Source organism: Pteropus vampyrus, unplaced genomic scaffold, assembly GCF_000151845.1.
Source record: "Pteropus vampyrus isolate Shadow unplaced genomic scaffold, Pvam_2.0 Scaffold337, whole genome shotgun sequence".
NCBI lineage: Eukaryota > Metazoa > Chordata > Mammalia > Chiroptera > Pteropodidae > Pteropus > Pteropus vampyrus.
This window is the reverse complement of record NW_011889118.1, coordinates 1,636,571-1,660,444: the sequence shown is the minus strand read 5'-3', so window position 1 is coordinate 1,660,444 and position 23,874 is coordinate 1,636,571. Positions and strand designations below refer to the sequence as shown.

Sequence of the window (23,874 nt, the reverse complement as noted above, 5' to 3'; positions counted from 1 at the left end):
AAAAGAAAAAAGCTCCTTGAGAAATGGCAAACTGTAAATTCAGGTACTTGGAAATCATACTACACCAGAAACCTAGGATTTTAACTATCAAAGATACATGACATCACATCAAAAGAACGCAGGAATCAATGTTAAAGAACTCTCACTGCTCTAGAATGGGGCAATTTGATCATCGAATGAATGATGACACCAATGGACTGAAACTCATCACAAATGAATATGAATATATATATTAAATACATGAGTTAATAATAACATTTAGAACAAGAAAACAACTCAACTTGCTAAATGGCACAGTGAGTACCTCAGAACCCTCTCTCTCAGAAAAAGAGCAAAAATACTGGTTAAACAATGAAAATCAACCATTTCAAAGTTCTGAAATTAACTGAAGGCAGAGAGCAAACTGAAAAACATCTATTCGAGACAAGCTACTAAACCATGGTTAGAACAGTGGGATTGTGGCATTTTAGGTTGGGACTATTCCTACCCCTGATTCCTCAACTCCAAATAGAAATTTTTAAATTGAAAATGTAATACCCAAAAGAAAATTCCATAGATAACCTCTACAGCAGAATGGGGAGAACAGAGGAAAGAACCACTAAAATTAAAAACAGAGCAAGTAAAAACACCCAATCTAAACAACAAAGAGAAAGTATTAGGAAAGAAAAATGAAAAGAGCCTCAGGAAACTGTGGAATAACAACAAAGGATCTAATATTGGTGTCATTGGAGTTCCAGAAGAAAAGAGGACAAGGCTGAAAGTGTTTTAAGAAATAATAGCTGAAAATTTTCCAAATTTGGCAAGAAGCTAAGAAAATCTCAAACAAGATAAATCCAAGGAAATCTGTGCAAAGATACAACAAAGTCAAACTTCTGAAAACTGAAGACAGAAAATATCTTGAAAGCTTCAAGAGAAACAAAGCTCTCTCAAGGGAGGTGTGAGGAGAGGAGAATCCAATGATAGCAGATTTCTCATCAGAAACCATGGCAGCCCCAAGATATAATATTTTTCAAAAGATGAAAGAAAAGAACTTTCAACCCAACATTTTATATCCAGAAAAAATATCCTTCAATAATGAATGGGGAAATTTAAGCCATTGTCAAGATGAAGGGAAACTAAGAAATTTTATCATCAGCAGACCTACTCTAAAAAGAAAAATGGCTAAAGGAAATTCTAAAAACAGAAATAAAATGACAGAAGGAGGACATCTTGAAAAATCAAGAACTGTGAAGAGAGTAAAAATATTTTAAAATATAATACATTTTCCTTCTCTTGAGTTTTCTAAATTATGTTTAACATTTGAAGCAAAAATTGAAATATCTGATGTGGTTCTCAAAGTATGTAAAAGAAATATTTATGTATTATAAATAAGAGAAGGTAAAGAGATATAAAAGTATGTCAAGTTTCTACACTTCAAACTAATAAAATGATACCAGCAGACTGTGATAAGTTATGTACTTATAATGTAATACCTAGAGCAACCATTAAAAAGCTGTACAAAGAGATGTACTAAGAAAACACTTTAGTTGAATTAAAATAAAATTATCTTTTTAAGAAACGGTCGATTAACCTACAGGACAGCAAGAAAAAGCAAATAGAGAAACAAATAACAAAAAGGTGGCACACTTAAGCCCAATGTAAATGGTCTAAATACACCAATTATAAGACTGAAAAATTTTTAAATGAATGCATGCTGTTACAAGAAGCTTACTTCAAATATCATGGGATAGGCAGTTTGAAAGAATGAAAAAGATATACCATGTAAACATTAATCAAAAGAAAGCAGGAATAGGTAAACCCATAAAGACAGATAGATTAATGTTTGGTTGCCAGAGGCTGGATGGAATAAGAAATAACTGCTAATGGTCTCTTTTGGGGGGGTGCTGAAAATGTTTTAGAATTAGATCCTAGTGATGGTCACAAAACTTTGTGAATATACTAAAAACCACTGATTTGTGCACTCTAAAGGGTGCATTTTATAATATGTGATTTATATCTCAAAAAAAGAAAAATACTTCAATGAAGTTTTTAAAACCTTGATAATAAAAAAATCATTAATTAAAAAGCTAATAAACAATATAAATAAATGAGCCAAAGACATTATATTGAAGAGGATATAGGGATGGCAAATAAGCACATGTTCAACATCACTAGCCATTAGGGAAATGCAAATTAAGACCAGGATAAGCTGTCATTACATGTCTATTAGAATGACTTAAGTAAAAAATAGTGACAATACCAAAAGGCAGTGAGGATGTGGAGAAACTAGGTCTCTCATATATTGCTGGTGAGAATGTAAAAAGGTACAGCCACGCTGGAAAGCAGTTCGGCAGTTTTTTTTTAAGCATATGATCCAGCAATTATGCTCCTGGGCATTTATCCCAGGTAAATGAAATATTATGTATGCAATTGCTCATAGCAACTTTATCTGTAGGCCAAACCTGGAAGCTACCAAAATGTACTACCACAGCTGGATGGTTAATCAAACTGTAGTACATCATGAAATACTACTCAGCAATAAAAGGAGACAAATCATTGATATATGCAAGAATTTGGATGGATCTCAAGGGCATTATTTTGAGTGAAAAAAGCCAATCTCAAATTGTGGTTCTATGTATGTAACATTTTTGAAACAAAATTATAGAGATGGAGAACATGACTAGGGTTAGAGAAAGATGAGGGGGAAAGGGCAGGTCTAACTATGAAGGGGTGGTACAGAGGAGCTCATAGTGGTGATGGAATTGTTCTTCATACATATCAATTTCCTGGCCTTTATACTGTATTATACTTATATGGGAGGTAACTAATGGTAGAAACTGATGAAAGGTACATGGGACCTGTCAATACTTATCTTTGCAACTTCCTATAAATCTAGAATCATTTCAAAATAATTCAAAAGTAACTATCAAATTTAAACTTTTGATTTTTAAAAAAGAAGTCTGCTCGTAAAACTTATTTACTTTTTCAGCAAACTTTATGAGTACTCCCTAGTGCCAGGTTCTCTGCTAAGTACAGAGAAAGATAACTCATATTTTCAAAGAGCTTCCCATTTAGTGTTAGAAAGACGTCAGACAATGTAACACAGGTAGGTAATAATAATTCTGTACTCTGAAGAAAAAATTCTGCTCACCAAAACCAATACCTGCATCAAGCTGCTGCTCCCCGTTCATTTCCACAGGACATGGACTACCTCCTCCCCAGACAAAGGACCGGCCTTATGGTTCTGCTATGATCAGAAGGTTACTTGTAGGTCTCAAGCATCTGTCAATGGGCATCCACGGGTCCAAATGAAAGTGCTGAAAAATCAAAAAGAACACAAATAGCCTGAAGCCCAACTGTGTTAACACATTCATAAGACATAGGAACTCCAGTGGGTTTAGAGGGCAGATAAAACCAAAACACGATGGCAGAAATGAGATTAGGAAAAAAACTGACACCTTTTCTAATTTTGAAGACTGGGGTGGGTAGGGGTGTGTGTGTGTGTGTGTGTGTGTGTGTGTGTGTGTGTGTGTGTGTGTGTGTGTGTGTGTGTGTGTGTGTGTAGGAAACACTATAAAGATCTTGATATCTAAATATCATAATGAATTAACATGTATATGAATCACCACTCTTTAAATTTAGATTATAATACTTAGTACCATAATTCCTATCCACAAAACCTATAATTCATATAATTCATAATGAATTCTTGGTGAGGAAAAGTTAACTTTCAATGCTATGTCTTATCCCTAGGATGGAGGATAATATACTACTTTATCTAGTTTTCCATTTCATTTATCTAAAGTATTATGCAGAACCAAAAAGTATTAACTATATTAGTCTACTGTTGTATGTGGTAAAAAGAATCCCTCCAAAATAAGCTCTGAACCCATTTATTCTTTTTTTAAAATAGCTTTAGTGGGATGTGACTCACATACCAAAATTTACCATTTTAAGTATACAATTCAGTAATTTTTAGTAAATTTGCAGAGTTGTGTAACCATCACTATACTCCAATTTTAGAATATTTCTATTACCCTAAAAAGAAACTTCATTCCCATTTGCAGTTCCTTCCCCATTACACCCCTAGCCTTAGACAACCAGTAATCTGCTTTCTATATCTAGAGAGTTTGCTTTTGCTGGACATTTCACATAAATTGAATCATACAATATGTGGTCTTTTGCTTCTGGCTTCTTTCATTTAGCATGTTTTTGAGATTCGCCCAGGTTGCAGCATGGATGAATCTATTTATTCTTCCTTAACATATGTAAAACAATTTAAGATATTGCCTTTGTATGTGCCTAACAGATTATAAAGAGTAAATGAAAAGGGGAAAAGGAGCTGCTATAGGAAAAAAGCATGATGTGAACTAACCACGAGGGCAACAATACAGAAAACTGTGAGAGCGGAAAAGGTACTCAACAGCCACAGCTATAGGGGGTGATATTCAAAAGATCAGGGGTGGCTCCATAGTGCAATGATTAGCACGTCTGCTTTACATGCAGAAGGTCCTGGGTTCGCGCGCCCCAGGTGGAGCCATGGACCATACCCCGGGTGCACCAGGCCCCGGGTGCACCAGGACCCCTGGGTGCGCCAGGCCCTAGGTGCATGCTGTGAGCGTGTGGAAGAAGATGCTCCGCCTTCAGAGATCCAGTTCTTAAGGGAAAAACAGCAACATCCATAGGTTGGGGGTGGAAGGGGGAGGCCAGAATTAAAGAGGGGGGGAAAAAGAAAAGATTATGAGTGTGTATTAGAGCCCCCAGTAATCAATTCTCATAAAAAAAAAACTTTAAACACTAAAAAAAGTTAGTTTAAATTTTAATATGCCCCTTGAAAAGGTATAAGCTAGCTAATGTGCGACAGCTTCAGGTGGGCAATAGGGATACTCAGGTTCTAGTTCCAGCTCTACTGATAAATAATTATGCAATCTTATTCAGACCACATTATGTCAATTTTTTAAGCTATAAAATCTTTCAGATTTTAAAATTGTATTTCATAGTTAACAGAAAGTCTTAATAATTATTGAAATTATGGACATTCTATCTAAGATAACTGCTAGTTATCTCAATCATATCATACAACATAGCACTGAAACTCATACTTGCAGATTAAAACAACTGAATAGAAACTTGGTAGTAAGATTTAAAGCCTCTAAATATGTTCTCTTTTCTCAGTTTACTTTTCTACCCCAAGCTCAAAACATTCAAACTTTATCATTCCACATACTATTTCATTCACTCCCAATATTTAGCAAACACCAACTCATTACCATCCACTATTCTATGGGATAAAGGTAAAACAAAACATGGTTTCTACTTTTGTGAAGCCTGTTTTCAACAGGGGGCAAATTAAGCCAACAATTTAAAATAATTATTTTAAGTGTTATAAAGGAAAAGCAGTGAGTGCTAAAACATAATAGCAGACCTAACAAAAACTAAGGTCACTGACAGTATCTCTGAAAATAAAAAAAAAAAAGATATTTTAGCTGAGACTAAAGGAGAAATAGCAGTCAGGCAAAAGGGGTAGAAGAAAAAGAATAGACCAGGCATAGAGAACAGCATATACAAAGGCTCAAGGTGGAAAGGAACTGAGAGAAGACTTCTGTGGCTGCAGCATAAGAACCAATAGGGTAAGTGGCACACAATAAAACTGGACAGGAAAAGAAGGAACAACAGCAGCTAATATTTACTCAGGATATACTAAGTGCTCAGCACTGTCCTAGACACTTAAACATATTAACCAATTTAATACTCCCAAAAACTTCACAAGGTGAGCATCATCATAAGGAAACAGGCAAGGAGCAGGTGCTTGACCTGTCAGGGTCCCACAACTAGTAAGAAGCAGAATCAGGTTTCAAAACTAGCAAAAGTCTGTATTCCATGTCTTCAAACACTATATTATACTGCCTTTTGACAGAAAACCAAAGGTTTTTTTTTTTTTTTTTTAAGCAGGGAAAGTAAATGATCAAATCTGTTTTTTTAAAAAAGCAAGCATGTAAGAAATAGGGGAGAGGGGATGTAGATGGGGTAAAAGGGGTCAATATGTGGTGACAGAAAGATATCTAACTATGGGAGGTGAACACACAATGTAAATATATATATGCCTTACTGTTAAAATGTACAGCTGAAACTTATTGGATTTCATTGACCAACGTCACCATAAAAAATAAATAAATTTAAAAAAATAAAATAAAATCTAAAAAAAAGCAAGCATAAAGAAGTGACAGTAAAGACGACATAAAAATATAAAACTTTTATCTAGCAAAACACATATAAATAAAATTCAAAGGTGAAAGGGATTCACAGAAACATGTAGGCATGAGAGACATCCCCAGATCTCTCCCCGTAAAACAACAATAAGCTGAACATCGAAAACTCAACGAAAAACACCCAAACTGCACACCAGCATGTCTGACCATGGGATCTGTGCATAAGAGCTACCACAAGTCAGAACCCCAGGTGTTGAGCAGTGGACTGGGAGAAATAAAGATGCTACCTCTAGCAGCCGGAGCTCCCTGTGCGAGGAGCGGGAAAAGGAGAAGGAGCGGCGAGTACCCTGAACAGCCCTGCCTCAGAGAGCTGTGAGCCCCACAAGGCTGGCAGCAGTGACAAGGCATCAGGGCAGAGAGCAGAGAAGCGAGGATGGCAGAGAAACGACGGTTGATTTTTCCCAGCCGCGGTTGCAAAACCAAGGCTGAGCCACAACTCCCACCCCCAACCCAAAGGGCTCCTCCACTCAAACGCTCCGAGACCGAACACGGCGGAGCCCCAGGGGAATCTGAGCAAACGCTACCGAAAATGTCACTAACACTGAGAGGGATTGAGACTGACGGTAGCAAGCATGATTAAATATCTACAAGAACAAAAAAGGCGTTATTAAGGCTTCATACAAAGCAGAGATCCAAGAGGCTTAGACGCCACCTACTGGAAACCAAAAGAAAAGTGCTTTCTTTGCAGTAGGCTAAAGAGAGACCTTTATATAAATAAATCTTCTTTTTGGAAAAACAGCAGAATGCGTTTCCATTAATGCCCAGGAGGAGAAACAGTCCATTAAAAACCATGAACAATCAAGGTGACAAGGGATCTCAGAAAGAAAGAGAAAATTTTCCAGAAAATAAGCTTACAAACATAGAAATATGCAATTTAAATGACAGAGAATTCAGGATGATACTTCTGAAAAAAATCTGTGAGTTCTGAAATGAGTCATATCAACAATTTCAGGAATTGAAAAAACACCTAGATGAACAGAGCAAGGAGACTGAAACCCTCAAAAAGAACCGAATAGATCTTCTGGAGATAAAAAAACACACTGCAAGAGTTGAGAAATGAAACAGAAAGCTTGGGAAATAGAGTTGACCAAATGGAGGAAATGATCAGTGATATCGAAGAGAGAAATCTAGAAATAAATCAGAAGGAAGAAGTGAGAAACTAAAGAATGAAAAATAATGAATGAGAAAAACAAGAACTACCTGACACCATCAAGAGAGGAAACATAAGAACAATGGGCATTATCAAAGGCGAGGAAAAGAAGCAGAGACTAGAAAGCATTTTAAGACAAATAGTTGACGAGAATTTCCCAAATCTAAGGGATTAGATGGAGCTTGGAATTCAAGAAGTCAACAGAACACCCAATTATCTCAACCCAAAAAGGCCTTCACCAAGACACACTATTAAAATTATCAAAAATCAATGACAAAGACAGAATTCTCAGGGCAGCCAAGGAGAAGAAAACAGTAACTTACAAAGGAAAACCCATTAGATTATCATTGGACTTCTCAACACAAATCTTACAAGTCAGAAAGGAGTGGAATCAAATATTTAAAATATTAAGTGAAAGGAACAACCAGCCTAGAATAATGTATCCAGCTATGCTCTCCTTTACATACGAAGGAGAAATTAGGACCTTTCCAGACATACGAAAATTTAGGGTACTCTCCACTATGAGGCCTGCACTACAGGAAATACTGAAAGAGGTCAGCTCACCTAGAACGAAATGACCGAAAAACAAAAGAAAGCATAACTATGAGTGAGGCAATTAGTAGGCAGATAGAAGCAGAGGAGAGCAACCCTTACTAAGAACAGGGCATTATAAGCTTAAACATTAAGAAGAGAATTGCCACAGCAAGATAGTAATGAACGTTCAGCATGCATAGGGACAAACTGAGACAATAATGACTGAAAAGGGGAGGATTCAAAGACCCAATTTCACAAAAGTGCAAGACACATCAGGAAGTTTTAAGGTATCAGTATGAAAAGCTCACTGATATAATTTCAGATTCCATATTCGCAACTAAACTTTAAAAAAGACACCATTTTCAAATTCTGGTAAGGTATGCAAGGAGAATATCCATAATTATCTGAGATGGTTATCATAATATTCTTCTTTTCAGACTACACATCTGTATGAGGCTGTATTTTCTTCATAGACTTCAACCAAGACAACGTATCACACCAGACTATATACAGGAACATGTATGAGAACGCAGTGTCTTTTAATTAGACAATAAAGAGATTTGCAAAAATGTTTTAAAAAAAGAAATCCAAATTCACAAAGGAGAATGGAGATAAGGCACGCGCAGAAGAAAATGGATGACTACATGTATGTGTGTGTGTGTGTGTGTGTGTGTATAAATATATATATAATTATCCTTTACATATTTGTAAGAGCAATCACACGCCAAAGATTCAGAACTGAAGTATATAACATAAAACAAGAAGAACCAGAGGGAAAACCCACATGAGCCAACTAAAATAAAGAAAACAGAAACACAAGGACAAGGAAGCAAAGGAAACACAGAGCTACTAGAAAGAAAAAGATAAAATGGCTATAAGAAGACCTCATATTTCAATAATCACCCTAAATGTAAATGGACTGAATTTACCAATAAAAAGGCACAGAGTTGCAGAATGGATCAAAAAAACAAAACCCAACCCCATATGCTGCCTCCAAGAGACACAACTCAGTTCCAAAGACAAATATAGACTCAAAGTAAAAGGGTGGAAAATGATATATTAAGCAAATGGCATTCAGAGAAAAGTGAGAGTAGTGGTACTAATATCGGATGAAATAGACTTCGAAATAAAAAAGGTAAAGAAAGATACCGAGGGACACTTCATAATGATAAAGGGAATCATGCACCAAGAAGACATAACACTTGTTAACATCTATGCTCCCAATCAGGGAGCCCCAAAATATGTAAAGCAATTACTAACAGAACTAAAGAGAGAAACAGACCAAAACACTATTGTAGTAGGGGACCTAAATACTCCACTGTCGGATATGGACAGATCATCCAAACAGAAAATCAGTAAGGAAATAACATCCTTAAATGACACATTAGACCAACTGGACATAATTGACATATACAGAGCCTTCCATCCCCAAACAGTTGTTTATACATTCTTCTCTACTGCCAATGGAACACTCTCAAGAACTGACCATATGCTGGGACACAGAGATAGCCTCAACAAATATAAGAGGGTTGAAATGATACCAACCATATTCTCCGACCATAATGCTTTGAAACAAGAGATCAACTGCAAAAAGAAAGCAGGAAGAACCACAAATACAGGAGATTAAACAACATGCTACTGAAGAATAACTGGGTCAGAAAGAAATAAAAAGAGAGATCAAGAGATATATAGAAATGAATGATAATGATAGTGCAACACAGCAAAAGCGGTCGTAAGGGGAAAATTTATATCATTACAGGCCTATCTCCAAAAACAAGAACAAGCCCAAATAAACAATCTAACACTTCATCTTAAAAAACTAGAAAAGGAAGAACAAATGAAGCCTAAAGTCAACAGAAGGAAAGAATCAAAATTAGAGCAGAAATAAATGAAATTGAAAACAAAACAAAACAAAAAAACCAATAGAAAAAATAAATGCAACAAAGAGCTGGTTCTTTGAGAAGGTTAATAAAATTGACAAACACCTGGCTAGACTCACTAAAGAAAAAAGAGAAAAGACACAAACAAAATCAGGGATGAAAGAGGGGAAATTACGAATGACACCACAGAAATACAAAGGATCATACAAGCATAGTATGAAAAAGTATATAACACCAAATTTAATAACCAGTACTTACAAAAATACAATCTTCCTAGACTGAATCAAGAACTGGAAAATCTAAATAGACTGATCAGCAGTATGGAAATTGAAACAATCATCAAAAACCTACCAAAAAGTAAAAGTCCAGGACCAGATGGCTTCACCAGTGAATTCTACCAAACATTCAAAGAAGGTGTAATATCTATTCTCCTCAAACTCTTCCAAAATATCGAAGAGGAGGCAATACTTCCCAACTCATTTTATGAGGCCAATATATCACCCTGATACCAAAACCTGCTAAAGATAACACAACACAAAAAACTACAGACCAATATCTCTCATGAACACAGATGCAGAAATCTTAAGATACTAACAAACCAAATACAACAACATATTAAAAAGATTATACACCATTATCAAGTGGGCTTCATCCCAGGGGCACAGGGATGGTTCAACATATGCAAATCGATTAATGTGATACACCATATAAACAAATTAAAAAATAAGAATCATATCAAGAGATGCAGAAAAAGCCTTCAACAAGATACAACATCCATTTATGATCAAAACACTTAACAAAATCGGTATAGAAGGAAAGTACCTTAACATAATAAAGGCCATCTATGACAAACTCGCAGCCAACATTACACTTAATGGTGAAAAACTAAAAACCTTCCCTCTAAGATCAGGAACAAAGTAAGGCTATCCACTATCGCCACTGTTATTCAGTATAACATTGGAGGTCCTAGCAAATGCAATCAGGGAAGAGAAAGATATAGGTATCTAAATAGAAAACGAAGAAGTCAAACTGTCACTATTTGCAGATGACATGATATTATAACACTAAACACTAAAACACTAAAGACTCCACAAGAACAGTAATCAAAATGGCATGGTATTGACAGAAAAAGACACACAGACCAGTGGAATAGAATCAAGAGTCCATGTTTATACGGGCAAATAATTGTCGACAAAAAAGCCAAAAACATACAGTGGAGAAAGGAAAGCCTCTTCAATAAATGGTGCTGGGAAAACTGGAAAGCCACCTGCAAAAGAATGAACCTAGACTGTTGTCTATCACCACATACCAAAATTAACTCAAAATGGATTAAGGACCTGAATTTAAGACCTGGAACAATAAAATGCATAGACGAAAACATAGGAATGAAACTCAAGGACCTTGGACTTAAAGAGGATTTTATGAATTTGACCTCAAAAGCAAGGGAAGCAAAAGCTAAAATAAATGAATGAGACTACATCAAACTAAAATAAAAAGCTTCTGCTCAGCAAAAGAAATTGTCAACAAGGTAAAGAGACAACCATCGAAATGGGAAAATATATTTGCAAGCAAGGCCTCTGATAAGGGCTAATATCCAAAATTTACAAAGAACTCATACAACTCAATAACAACAGAAAGAAACGATCCAATCAAAAAATGGGCAGAGGACTTGAACAGACTCTTCTTCCTTAGAGGACATACAAATGGCCAACAAATATTTGAAAAAATGCTCAACATCGCCAGCTATTAGGGAAATGCAAATTAAACCACAATGAGATACCATTTCACACCTCTTAGAATAGCTATAATCAACAGGATAAGTAATAACAAATATTGGAGAGGATGCAGAGAAAGAGAAACCCTCATATAGTGTTGGGGGGACTGCGAATTGGTACAGCCACTCTGGAAAACAGTATGGAGGTTCCTCAAAAAACTAAGAATCGATCTATCGTATGATCCAGCAATCCCTCTACTAGTATTTACCCCAAAAGACTTGAAAACCCATATCCGAAAAGATATTGGCACACCGATGTTCATAGCAGCATTATTCACAGTGGCCAGGACATGGAAGCAACTGAAGTGTCCTACAATAGATGATTGGATAAAAAAGCTGTGGTACATATATACAATGGACTATTACTCAGCCATAAGAGATGAAATATTGCCCTTTGCGACAACATGGATGGACCTCAAGATAATCATGCTAAGCGAAACAAGACAGACAAAGTAGAAAATCACATGATATCGCTTGTATGTTTGATAGAAATCTAAAAGCAACAAATGAACAGGACAAACAACAGAGACTCATGGACATGGACTATAGACTAGTGGTTACCAGAGGGTAGAGGGTGGTAGAGGAGAGAGAATGTAGATGGGGTAAAGGGGGTCAAATATAGGAGGTTAGGGGGAGGGTAAAGTGGATAACGGGGATCAAATATATGGTAGCTGAAGGAAACTGGACTTTAGGTGGTAAACACAATAGAATATACAGATGTCAAATTATAATGTACACCTGAAAATTATATAATTGTATTAACCAATGTTACCCCAATAAACTTAAATTAAAAAAAAATTCAAAGGTAAGAGTAGATATTAAAAGTTCCCATCACAAGAAAAAAAAATTTTTAACTATGTATGGTGACAGATGTCAAATTGTAGTAATCATTAGGCAATGCATACAAATGTAGAATCATTATGTTGCATACCTAAAACATAATGTTATATGTCAATTATACTTCAATAAAAATACATAAAAAATAAGATGGGTGAAAAAATTAGCAAAATATAAGAAAATGGGTTAATTTTTACATATAAGCTCATGTAATTCAATAAGAAAGAATAGAAAAATGGGCAAAATATGTAATTAATCCACATTAAAAATCGGTTAATACTTATAAAAACGTGCTCAATCTCATTGGTTGTAAGGAAAATAAGAATTTTTAATTACATGCTATTTTTTCACCTTTCAGATTGGTAAAAATTTTAAAACTAAAAATATCTGGTTTTGGCAAGGAAGGTGGATTAAATGGGAGAACCTGGGAGTATAAGTTGGTACCACGTTTTATGGTGAGAAATGTAATGATAAATAACTTAAACCATAATGACTTAAAAGACACAAACTCTTGGAGCAGTTAATTCTACTATTAAGAATCTTTCATACAAAACAAATGTGTGGTAGGCTTCCTAACCAATGACGTTTGCCACAGTATCATCTATTAATACTGAGAAAGCAGAAACAATCTATATGTCCACCAAATGGGAATGAGATAGCCACATACATTATGATACACCTATACTAGGAAATACTCTATAATCATTTAGAAGTATTTAGGTAGATCCATAGAAACACACAGGAATGCTGTCTATATTACTGAGTAAATAAAGCAAGTGAAAAATAATACTTGTATTAACATTTAAAAATCCTATGTTCAGGGGTGGTTCCACAGAGTAGTGGTTAGCACGTCTACTTTACACGCAAAAGGCCCTGGGTTCAAGTCACAGTGGAGCCACGGCTCATACCCTGGGTGTGCCAGGCCCCGGGTGCACCAGGTCCCGGGTGTGCTCGGTGTGCACCATGAGCACGTGGGAGGAGACGCCCCCCCTTCAGAGATCCAGTTCTTAAGGGGAAACAGCAACATCCGTAGGTCAGGGGCAGAAGTGAGGAGGGTGGATTATTTAAAACAAACAAACAAACAAACAAAAAACCTATGTCCATTATTTACTTGGTTATGTGACTTTTAACGAATGACTCATTTATACCAATGGCGTCACCCATAAAAGGGGGTAACAGTACTGTATCACCTCACAGGACTGCTTTGAGGATAAGTGAGATAATCCAGAAAGAGCACTTAACATAGAACTCACTACATAGTAAATGCTGAGTTAATGTTAACTGTTATGCAATGTTGACAGATTCAAATTCCTATGGCATTAACTTCGTAAATCATCTCAGTATAAAGTCTTGACATTTCATCATGGGTTTGATGTAACAAAGCCAATGCTAAAAAAATATCTGTAGGTTCACTAGGCTTTGAAGATGTCATCTACTGCTTATGTTCATAAAGTCTTGGAAGACACCAGTATATTTTGTGCAGAGAGCCACGCAGTAAATAATAATAATAATAATAATAATAATAATAATAATAATAAATTAAGCTTCAAAGCCAAAAAAGACATGAGGTGGGAGAAAATAAGTCTTATGTAGCTGAAAGCTAAGACTGTGGTATTTTTTCAATCTTTCAACATCACTTAGAATTTAACCAATGAACAATCGGCTCATCATCTTATCAAAAGATCATGAAAAATGAACTGATGAAGCCTTTTGCTGTACTGCTGTTAGATCTCTTACTTTATTGCTAGTCTGCTGGGTTTTGTTTGTTTGTTTAATACGATGAAGGAGAAAAAATAGTAAAATATCTAGGAGCTTAGGATATGGAAATTTAATTCACTTTTCATTTATTTCCTTTTATTTCATTTATTTCCTAGTCATATTAAATTGTTTTACTGTCTTTATTTTATCATTGATTTTGGTATTATATTTCCTCTTGTGGTGATCAGACTATATCAAGGGTTATTTATTTAAATAAGTTCTCATGAACTAATTGATCTGGACCTTGCTCATCTTATTTAGAATATTTCTGTAAACTAAATAGGTGCCTAGACATTTATAGGGAGTTTTAATAAAATACACTGAAGCCAGTTTGAGCCATACTAAAATTTGAAACACTTCTAAGAAATATAAATAAAAAGTTAAAAGGCAAAGCTAAGTGTAGAAAACAAGTTGGAGGTCAAACACACACTCACAACGAAAATGACATCCAAGTGAAATAAAACCAAAATGAATTCACTACTGCATTTTTTTGTGATATATGTAAAAGAAAACTACCATGGAAAAATCACTTTTTAACAGATCTTTTAAAAGGTCTAAAAGTCATCTAAACAACACACAACTACATGATGCCTTCCCCTCCCACCTTGTTTTTAGTTTACACATGCAGTCTACACTCTAAGCCTATACTACTTGGCTTCATGTTAATGCACTGTGTTTCCAAGGCAAAAATAAAACAGTAAGAGTATTTATCACGTGGAAAAGTTACAATAATTCAAGAGAGATTTCTGTAGGATGGATCCTCAGCCAAATGATTTAACATGTCTGACATAACTTTTAAAGCACTTAGGAAGTACAGGAACTCAGTGTGGCTCTAAAAAAGTATGTATCAGTATACATGGTGGTAACAACAAAATATTTTAATTCAATAAATACTTACCTGAAAGTTAAAAGAAAAATTCTCACTGGAATGTTTGAATTTGCACTCCTATCCCTCAACTCAACAGATGGAAGTCCAATGATAATTTCAAGTATGCTGTTAAATATGGAAAATGCAAACAATTCAGCAAGTCAGATGTTCCATTTTTGTCAAATTTGCAAAGTTAACCCTGCCCTTGACAGTAAATGCTAGTGGTAGAGTCACTATATTTTTTGTTCCCCATAAAGTGTAGATTTCTGTTGGTCTTTCACTCTACAAGTCAATCATCACTCCCTCACCTTCTACACATCCTATATGACAGGCTATCTAAATTAAATGTTGTGCTTCCATCTGTCAAATGTCAATGTAACTTGATTATTAGGGGTAGAAATATATTGTTTTAAGCTGTTTGTTGCTGTTGTTTTCAGCCTACTGTAACATGTCCAACTAGGGAGATAAAAAATAAATTAAGTCTGATAAAGCCATTCTTAGCCACTAAGGTGGTAAGTCTTAGCCACTCATCATCTAAATTAAATCTGACTCTTGACCCTAACTTAATTTTTTCATGATTATTAAACCCAATACAGGGCATATCTATATCAGTTGAACAAATCAGTACTAATGAATTTATAAAGCAACTGAAACACCCTCTTTAATTCTTCTTACCAAATATCTTTCTAGTCCTTCCTAGCAAAGTTATACAGCACACATTTTTAAAAATTAAATTCCTTTATTAATTCTTTGATGGAATAAATGACGTCGAGTTTAGAGAATAGTCAAAAAGCTAAAAAAAAAAAAAAAAAGTGTTATAAACAGCCATCATCAAAAAATATAGAATCAGGAGGAAAGCACATAAACAAAGCCTTTGCACCAAAGGAGTAAGAGGCTTCTCCCTCACCCCAGTGGCTCAGAAGGGCGGAGAGGTGAGGGCAAGCTGTAGTGATTTAATGTGTCCAGACCCTTGGGTGTCTGCCTCTTGTCAATTCACTCACAAAACTTTAACTCCCACTCCTTCTCCTCAAAGCCTTCAACAAAGGGACTGATTTTAAGGCGGGATGCTTTGGGGTTTTGCCACTTCGTTCTGTTACATTAAGCACACAAAAATTTTAAAAGCTTTATGTCAGACTTTAAAGACTTCTGGACTATAATTACATGTGCTGTACAATTCGCTGGAATTTGTCAAAGAATTTAAGTCCCTAAAAGAAACAAATTATCAGTTATAAATGCCAAGGATCTTTGGATAGGCTGTATCCCCTCAAAACCACTATATGGACCTATCCAGCATATTTAAATAAAAACCAGTCCTCAAGGACCACCTCCCAACCCCAAGTCAATGCTGCTGCCCCCTGGGGCATCCCTGGGGAAAGAGCATGATGGCCACAAGCTGCTGCAGAACACTGGGCCATCATGTCATGTCTGCAAACTAAGAAAAATGCTAAACATTTAGTAACAACAATACGAGTCTAAGTTATTTAGGAAAAAACACACTCTTCAGTAGCTTTAAAAATAAGTGCTTCCAGAAAAGGAGTAAACCTCTGGTTAGTACTAGAGATATGCTGCAACAGATGTTAAATCTGTAAATAATTCAGTGCAAAAAGTTAAATAGCTATAAGGAAAAAAAAGCCTAAATTACGTTAATTAGGAATTTAATTAAATTCATATGCAAGATGTAAAACCAAAACCATAACTGGCAGAACAAGTCTGCTTAACCTGTTATTCTAGAGCTCAGCAGGATGCCTGGCAGCCTTTTGGTCAGTGTAAGAACTCAGTTGCAGCTTGTTATTTGCTTTTGTAGATTTCAACATCCACATTTTTTTTAATCTATAGAGTAAAAACATCCTCTAAAAATTAGAAGTACTTATATTAAATTGAAATTTTTTGTTAAATCTCTGTAACTTTTAAACAAACAAAAAAACCCCAATGTCTCCTCCTCTGCTTATCTATTCTTCCTGTTTCCTTACCGTTAAGTAAACTTAAATATATTACAAAGGTTGCCAGTTTTCTAAGATGAGCATTTATCAATTCAACTTTCTAGCATGTAGTACAAAATTATCTACATAACTTTCAATCCTTAATAATTCTGACTATGCTACACTAGTTTTCATGTTTCATTTAAAAAGTCATTTTTACAAAATATAAAACTTTTCCAGTCTTGGACAAAACTATAATTGAAACAGAGAGAGGTGCCTTACATCATCAAAACAAGGTGACAAGAATTCAAAGCTTTATTTGCAAATTAACAAAAAGGTAGGCTTAAGACAAATAACTGGTTATGTATGTCTCAGTGGGAAAAAATTTCCAGCACTATCTATAAAAACTGTTCTGACATATTCCAAAAGCTTGTTGTTTTTTTAGGATGGGGTAAGAGGATAGAGAAAAGGTTGTTATTTTAATTGTACTTAAGCTGTTCAGAAAATAAATGAGCTAGTTGATCAAAACAGCCACTCAGGAAAAATCTCAATATAAAGATAACTCAAAACACACACTCTAAATCATTAACTGTTCTTTCTCAGTATTTTCTCACAGGATGTGAGGCTACAAATACAGCCTTATTCTCTATTAAAGTATAAAAGAAAATTCAATTCGGTTGTTTAAATTCACACTGAATTCCAAAGCCAAGTTTGGAATTCCATGGCCTACTGTCAGATGACAGACGGGACACAGTCTTTGCTGACTTGGAAACCAAACCCAATGCTTGAAGAGGCTTAATGTCAAATCTAACTATCAAAAAGTCATAAATTTAATTCATACTCCTTTCAAAGCAACCTTTTAAGAAAATAAATTTTGTCTTTCTGGCTGGAACCATGGAGGATGCAGAAGAAAAAAAGAAGGTTCCTTCTGTGCCAGAAACTCTTAAGAAAAAATGAAGGAATTTCACAGAACTGAAGATCAAGCACCCGAGAAAGAAGTTTGCCCAAAAGATGCTTCGAAAGGCAAAGAGGAAAGTTATCTATGAAAAAGCTAAGCACTATCACAAAGAATATAGGCAGATGTACATAACTGAGATTTGGATGGCTAAGATGGCAAAAAGCTGGCAACTTCTATGTTCCTGCGGAACCAAAATTGGCATTTGTCATCAGGATCAGAGGCATCAATGGTGTGAGCCCCAAGGTTCAAAAGGTGCTGCAGCTTCTGGGCCTTTGCCAGATCTTTAATGGCACCTTTGCCAGATCTTTAATGGCACCTTTGTTAAGCTCAACAAGGCTTCCATTAACATGATGAGGATCGTGAAGCCACACATCATCTGGGGGTACCCAAACCTAAAGTCAGTCAATGAATTGATCTACAAGTGTGGTTAAGGCAAAATCAATAAAAAGCAAATTGCCCTGACAGATAACACATTGATTGCTCTTCTCTTGGTAAATATGGCATCATCTGCATGGAGGATCTACATTCACAAGATCTACACTGTTGAAAATGCTTCAAAGAAGCAAACAACTTCCTAAAGTCCTTCAAGTTCTCTTCTCCACGAGGTGGAGTGAAGAAAAAAACCACCCATTTTGTAGAAAGTGGAGATGCTGGCAACAGGGAAGACAAGAACAAGAGGTTTATTAGAAGGATGAACTAAGGTATCTACTATGTTATTGTTGTAATCTAGTAAATTATTAAACAGTGCCTGTTTTAAATTGAAAAAAAAAAAGAAAAAAAAAATCAATAAGCCATTCAAACACCAGAGTAGTACTCTTGCCTGAAACTTTAACAAATTGCCAAAGTCAGACTGCCAGTTAGTTAAGACTTCACAGAGCCATCTTAATGAAAAAGTCTTGTCAAAAAAGAGAGAGAATGAAAGTTTTTCAGACTTTAACAAATACTATGATGAGAACTAAACATCGTGGAAGTTTGGCCTTGAGAATTTAGACATTAGCACACTTCGTAAAGTAATAAAGTGAGTACACCTAATAAACATTACTACTGAGGGGTTACCCAGTAAACCTTACAATTGTGGAGGTTTACTGATGGAGTGGGGTGAAGTATGGAGAGAATAATTTTTCCACTTTATTCAACTAATGAATGATGAAGTTCAACATATAAACATTTTTTTCATTTTACTTATTTTACCCCAAAATACTTAAATACTTTATACTCACATCACTATCTCATTTTCAGACATTTGTTTAGTGCCATCAGGAACTATGTCGAGCCTTACACTTTTACGTACATTAAGTCAACTGCCTAGATGACTTTTTAAAATCTTTGTTTCACTAAATAACTGAGATAGATAAATTGAAAAGTTAGAAAGAACTTCAATAGGACACATCTAGTCTAATGGTTCTCACAGTTTTTTTGGTTACACACTATCCTCAAGTCCCAAAATTTCCACAAATAGCAACTCTCCTTTACCCTATGGTGATCCTCTAACAAGTTCTTCCCCACCCATCCCTGAGAAGGAAGTTGTCCATTCTACATTCAAACAACATCAATGCTACAGTGACAGAAAACTCCCATGAATACTTCCTGGACAATCTATTCTTCTTCAGAGCAGCTCCACCACAAAATCCGTCCATAAACCACCCCCAAGTCCCAATGATTTCTACCCATAGGTGTTGCCCACTCAAAATGAGTCTGTACCTTGGTTCACACAAGAACCTTTCGGACAGCTGAGAGAACTCACAGTTCTTCCCAAGACAGGGCCTGAGTTCTCGCCCTATGCTAGTCTTCCTCTGAAATACATTTATTTCACTTTATCTATATTACAGCAAAACAAAAAGAATTAAATTAAAACCTTAAAATAATTTTGATTTAACTTTACGCAGTCTACTACTTAGGAGACCAGGCAAAATATTTCAAAGCTAAGTTTGCTCAGTTAATTAAACGATACTATATTCTCATAGCATGAGATGTTTCTCCTTAGTATTTATGGGCACTTCCTTTTATTTTTAAGAAAATGCTTTTAATAACTAGTTTTATTCTGACTTTAATTTTTTAATTATAGTAGAAAATCAAGTGGCATATTCCTGATTCTGAAACACAACTTCTTTATCATCTATGTACAAAAGAGAAATATTGGATTTTTGTCGTTAGCCCCTCAAGCCTTCGGCAGCACCATCATTCATTCTTATCACTTTGGGTATCCAACTTAACCCCAGCCAATACATGCATCTGCTAAGCTGAAACAGTCCACCCTTGGTAAGCACTCAAAGCTAGTTCTTTCCTACCTCTATTTACAGCTTGCCTCTAGTTAATAACTATACATCTTAGTAAGTCTAAGAAGTAGGCTTCCTAATATCAAACATTTTTCAGGTTAAAGGGATGTTAAAGATCCTTTACTCTGATACCCTGTTTTACAGATAAGGAAAATATGAGATCCTGGACTTATGAAGGGAAAGGTAAACAATCTCCCATCACAGAGAAACCAGCATTGGTCTGGAGCTCCAAGCTCTTGCACATACTCTCATTTCATTTCACAGAACTCTGAAGCAAACATTATAACAACTTTATAGGCAAGGAAACCCAGGCTCGAGCAAGATTAAGTATTCAACTCTCTGACTCCAAAATGTATGAATTTCCTCCTAAATGTTTTTGCTGCCATTTCCAAATATGAATAAGACACCACACACGTTTAAAAGGTTTTTCTGTAACCTCTGCACTCACAAAATTATTTCCTTACCCCCACAATTCCCAAAATGTTATCAATGTAAGAAAGAAATTATCTAACCCCAACGTCTTTGTGCAATTTACAATAATCTCATCCACTCTCCTATCTCTGTTCACTAAAAATTAGCAACAGTGCTATATAAGATAAATTTCTTAAAATGTCTTCCTACCTTAAGCAGTTTCTCTAATTCGTGTTTACAGCAAGGATCTTGAGCTGGAGTCCTAGGTTCAATGAAGAAAACTCAGGGGTTCATAAATTTGAAGGAAAAGTTTTACATCTGTTTTCACTAACCTCAAACTGAAATTTAAGGTTTCCTTCAAATATGAGTGTTGGCAACAAATCACAGCAACATTAACAGTAATTTTGTCACCAAACAAAAAATAGATATTTTCATATCACATTACAGATGATACAGATATATATAACAAATTTCCTTTTTAATCCTATGTATTTTATTTATTTGAAACCAATAAACTGAGAACAGGTCTATAGGCTTCACTAGCTTACCAAAAGGTACATGAATACCAAAAAGCTTAAGAAACCCTGGTTTTAAACAACAAATGCTGAGAATTTGAGAGAATACAAGAAAAAAAGTTTGTCTTTTAAACACATGAATCACTTACACATTTAACCAATATTTACTTGGTTCCTAAACTGTGCTCTCCAGTGTAGCAGCAACAAAGATAAAACATTATCCCTTTCTTCAAACTAGTAGGAAAGAGGACAAAATCAAGTAACAAGATAGATTATCTTAAGTACTGGAGGAGAAGGACAAAAGAAACCTTTGAACTCAAACAATGGAGATATTCTCTCATTCTCACCAAATAAGGCACATTTGGGTACAGGGAGAATAGGAAAACTATTCTAGCACTCAGTTGTTCCTACACACTGGAGTGGAGGGGGTACAGGCAGCCCCTAATGGCCTTATCCCAGGGGAGGACAAAGGGAGACAGATATCAAGTGGGAGCAGCTGGGCAGTGAAGCCAGGGGAAAGTAGCTCCTGGGTCCTGATTTAACCCTTTGTAGAGCTGGTAAGCCCTTTCTTTCCAGATATGCTTTTGGGAAAGGAAATTATAAAGAAATATTCTTAATTTTCTTTACAAAATGTTGACAGGGAAATGCAAAGTGGGGTAAATGGAGCCATGTTTCAAAGTAAGATGACATTCACTCAATTTGTACAACCAAAATACAGTACGTCTGTCTAATGACATTTTATTTATACCATAGTATTTGTTTAATAGTAGCTAAGAAAGTGGCAAATGAGCACCTCTCTGAAAAGAGAATGGGTAGATGAATGCAATGAACGAGAAGTGTATATTTAGATATCTGGGCAGCACATAAACGAGATTTAGAGGCTACTTAAAAAGGGCAGCAATATCATGAAGTTCTTGAAATCCTTTTTAAAAAAAATAATTAGGAAAACACTGACCAATAACCCCAAATGTCAAAGGGTAGGGCCCATACTTCATATTATTCAAGGTGCTAGAATTAAAGGAAAATGACAGATACATTTTAGTTTTTGCAGGCTCAATTCCATGACCAACAAACTTAACTTATAAAACAAAATGTTTAAATAATTTGCTCAAAGCTTTTCCCACTGAGTTTAAATTCCACAGTATTTGTTATACCATATCAACAAAACAATACCAGGTAAAAATCATTAGCCTCATAAACATCTATTTACATCTTTACCTTTAGAACTGTCTTCTTTTATAAATGCAATCAGAAACCAACTCATTAACAATTCTCACAATTTACCTCCACCCACTAGTCAGCACCTCCTCTGTTCCTGGCCAAGCATGAAACAAAGCTGTCTTGCCCTAAAGGATTTTACAGTTAGGGATAGAGCCACTGGGGGAATTTCTGAAATGTAAGACATTAGAAAATTAGCTGCACAGAGAAGGGGAAAGTTAAATGTGGGACAAGACAGGTTCACTAAAAGTAAAGAATGAACTTTATCTTCAAGAATGGACAGATCCTTGGAAAGAGTGGAAGACATTCCAAGCAGGGCAAGTAGCATGCAAAAGGCAGCAAGGCAGGCATAGGCTGGCATCAGATGTGTGTTTGTATACTGGGGGTGGGGGAAGGGGATGATGGTTGCATGTAAGGTGGCAGAAGAAATCAGTTTGCCTGTGAACGGGATAACAAGGCTAGATAGAAGAGTACACATAACACGCCAAAGTTACATACTATACAAAAAGCACCAAACAGGAAAGATTTGATGAATACTACATTTTAAAGTTTATGTTAGTTGACACATAGAGTTAAAGGACAGTTAGGGCTAGAGGCCCTAACTTCCAGGAAGGTGCTGGACTAGCCCAGGGATGAAAGACTGAAGGTTTGGTTGAAGGGCAAAGCAGCAGCCATTAGAATGGTGAGCAAAGACTGAACCTAATTTCAAAGCAGGAAGTAACAGAAAAATCAGAAATGGCTCTAAATTCTATCGTGTGAAAGGCCAATGATAGTGAAAAAGAACTGAGATTTGGGAGTGGGGGACAAGGCAAAGACTGGTACATTCCACTGTGACTTACATGGATCTGAGGTTAAGAGTGGGTCATCCAGGTGAAGAGAACCAGAAGCAGCTGAAAACCAGGCTGCTGTCAGACCTTAAAGTATAAGATAGGCTGAGCTGTAGATTTACAAATCAACTGGCACAGTACAGGTAGCTATATATCAAAAAACTCAAGGAGAAATAAACAAAATGAATAAAAGGAGGTAATAAAAAAGGGGAAAAGGAATTAATACATTTTGCCAGCCACTATGAGAGTCACTTTGTATACATTAAATAGAGAAGAAATCTAGAGGTAGGAAGGCAAAAAAACTTCCTCTCACAAAGAGTGCACCATCAACAAAGCCAAATATGAAGGAAATTCAAAGGAGAATGAAGACTGAGAAAAGGCACTGCACTTGCCAAAGCAAAGATCAATGGCAACCTCTGAGAGAGCTTTACAGTTGTGTGGTAGGAAAAGAGGGTGTGATGTAGGTGGCCGACAAGAGAATGTGTAGATGAATGCAATAAATGAGAAGTGTATATTTAAATATTTGGGCAGCAAATGAGTAAGATTTAAAGGCCACTTAAAAAGGGCAACAATGTCATGAAGTTTTCATAATCCTTTTTAAAAAACTAATTAGGAAAACACTGACTAATAAACTCAAACATTGAAGGTTAGAGCCCATTATTTATATTATTATATTATTCAAGGTGCTAGAATTAAAGGAA

At 35.7% G+C, this 23,874-nt stretch overlaps 1 protein-coding gene and 1 pseudogene across 12 annotated transcripts in view; one reads left to right on the top strand and one right to left on the bottom strand.

Moving 5' to 3' along the window:
- The window catches only part of SFMBT1 (Scm like with four mbt domains 1), a 100,989-nt gene that overhangs the window by 51,208 nt on the left and 25,907 nt on the right, over positions 1-23,874 (bottom strand). For 4 of the 12 annotated variants that reach the window (XM_023522273.1, XM_023522271.1, XM_023522278.1 and 1 more), the window contains exon 3: positions 3,131-3,296. In XM_023522273.1, the coding sequence (XP_023378041.1) occupies positions 3,131-3,170 (40 nt within the window). In that variant the 5' untranslated portion in view covers positions 3,171-3,296. Of the gene's footprint in view, positions 1-3,130; positions 3,297-15,079; positions 15,176-23,185; positions 23,261-23,874 lie in introns of all 12 variants that reach the window. The other 8 variants (XM_023522272.1, XM_023522282.1, XM_023522280.1 and 5 more) reach the window with 5 other exon arrangements.
- Positions 17,407-19,068, top strand: LOC105304351 (annotated as a pseudogene).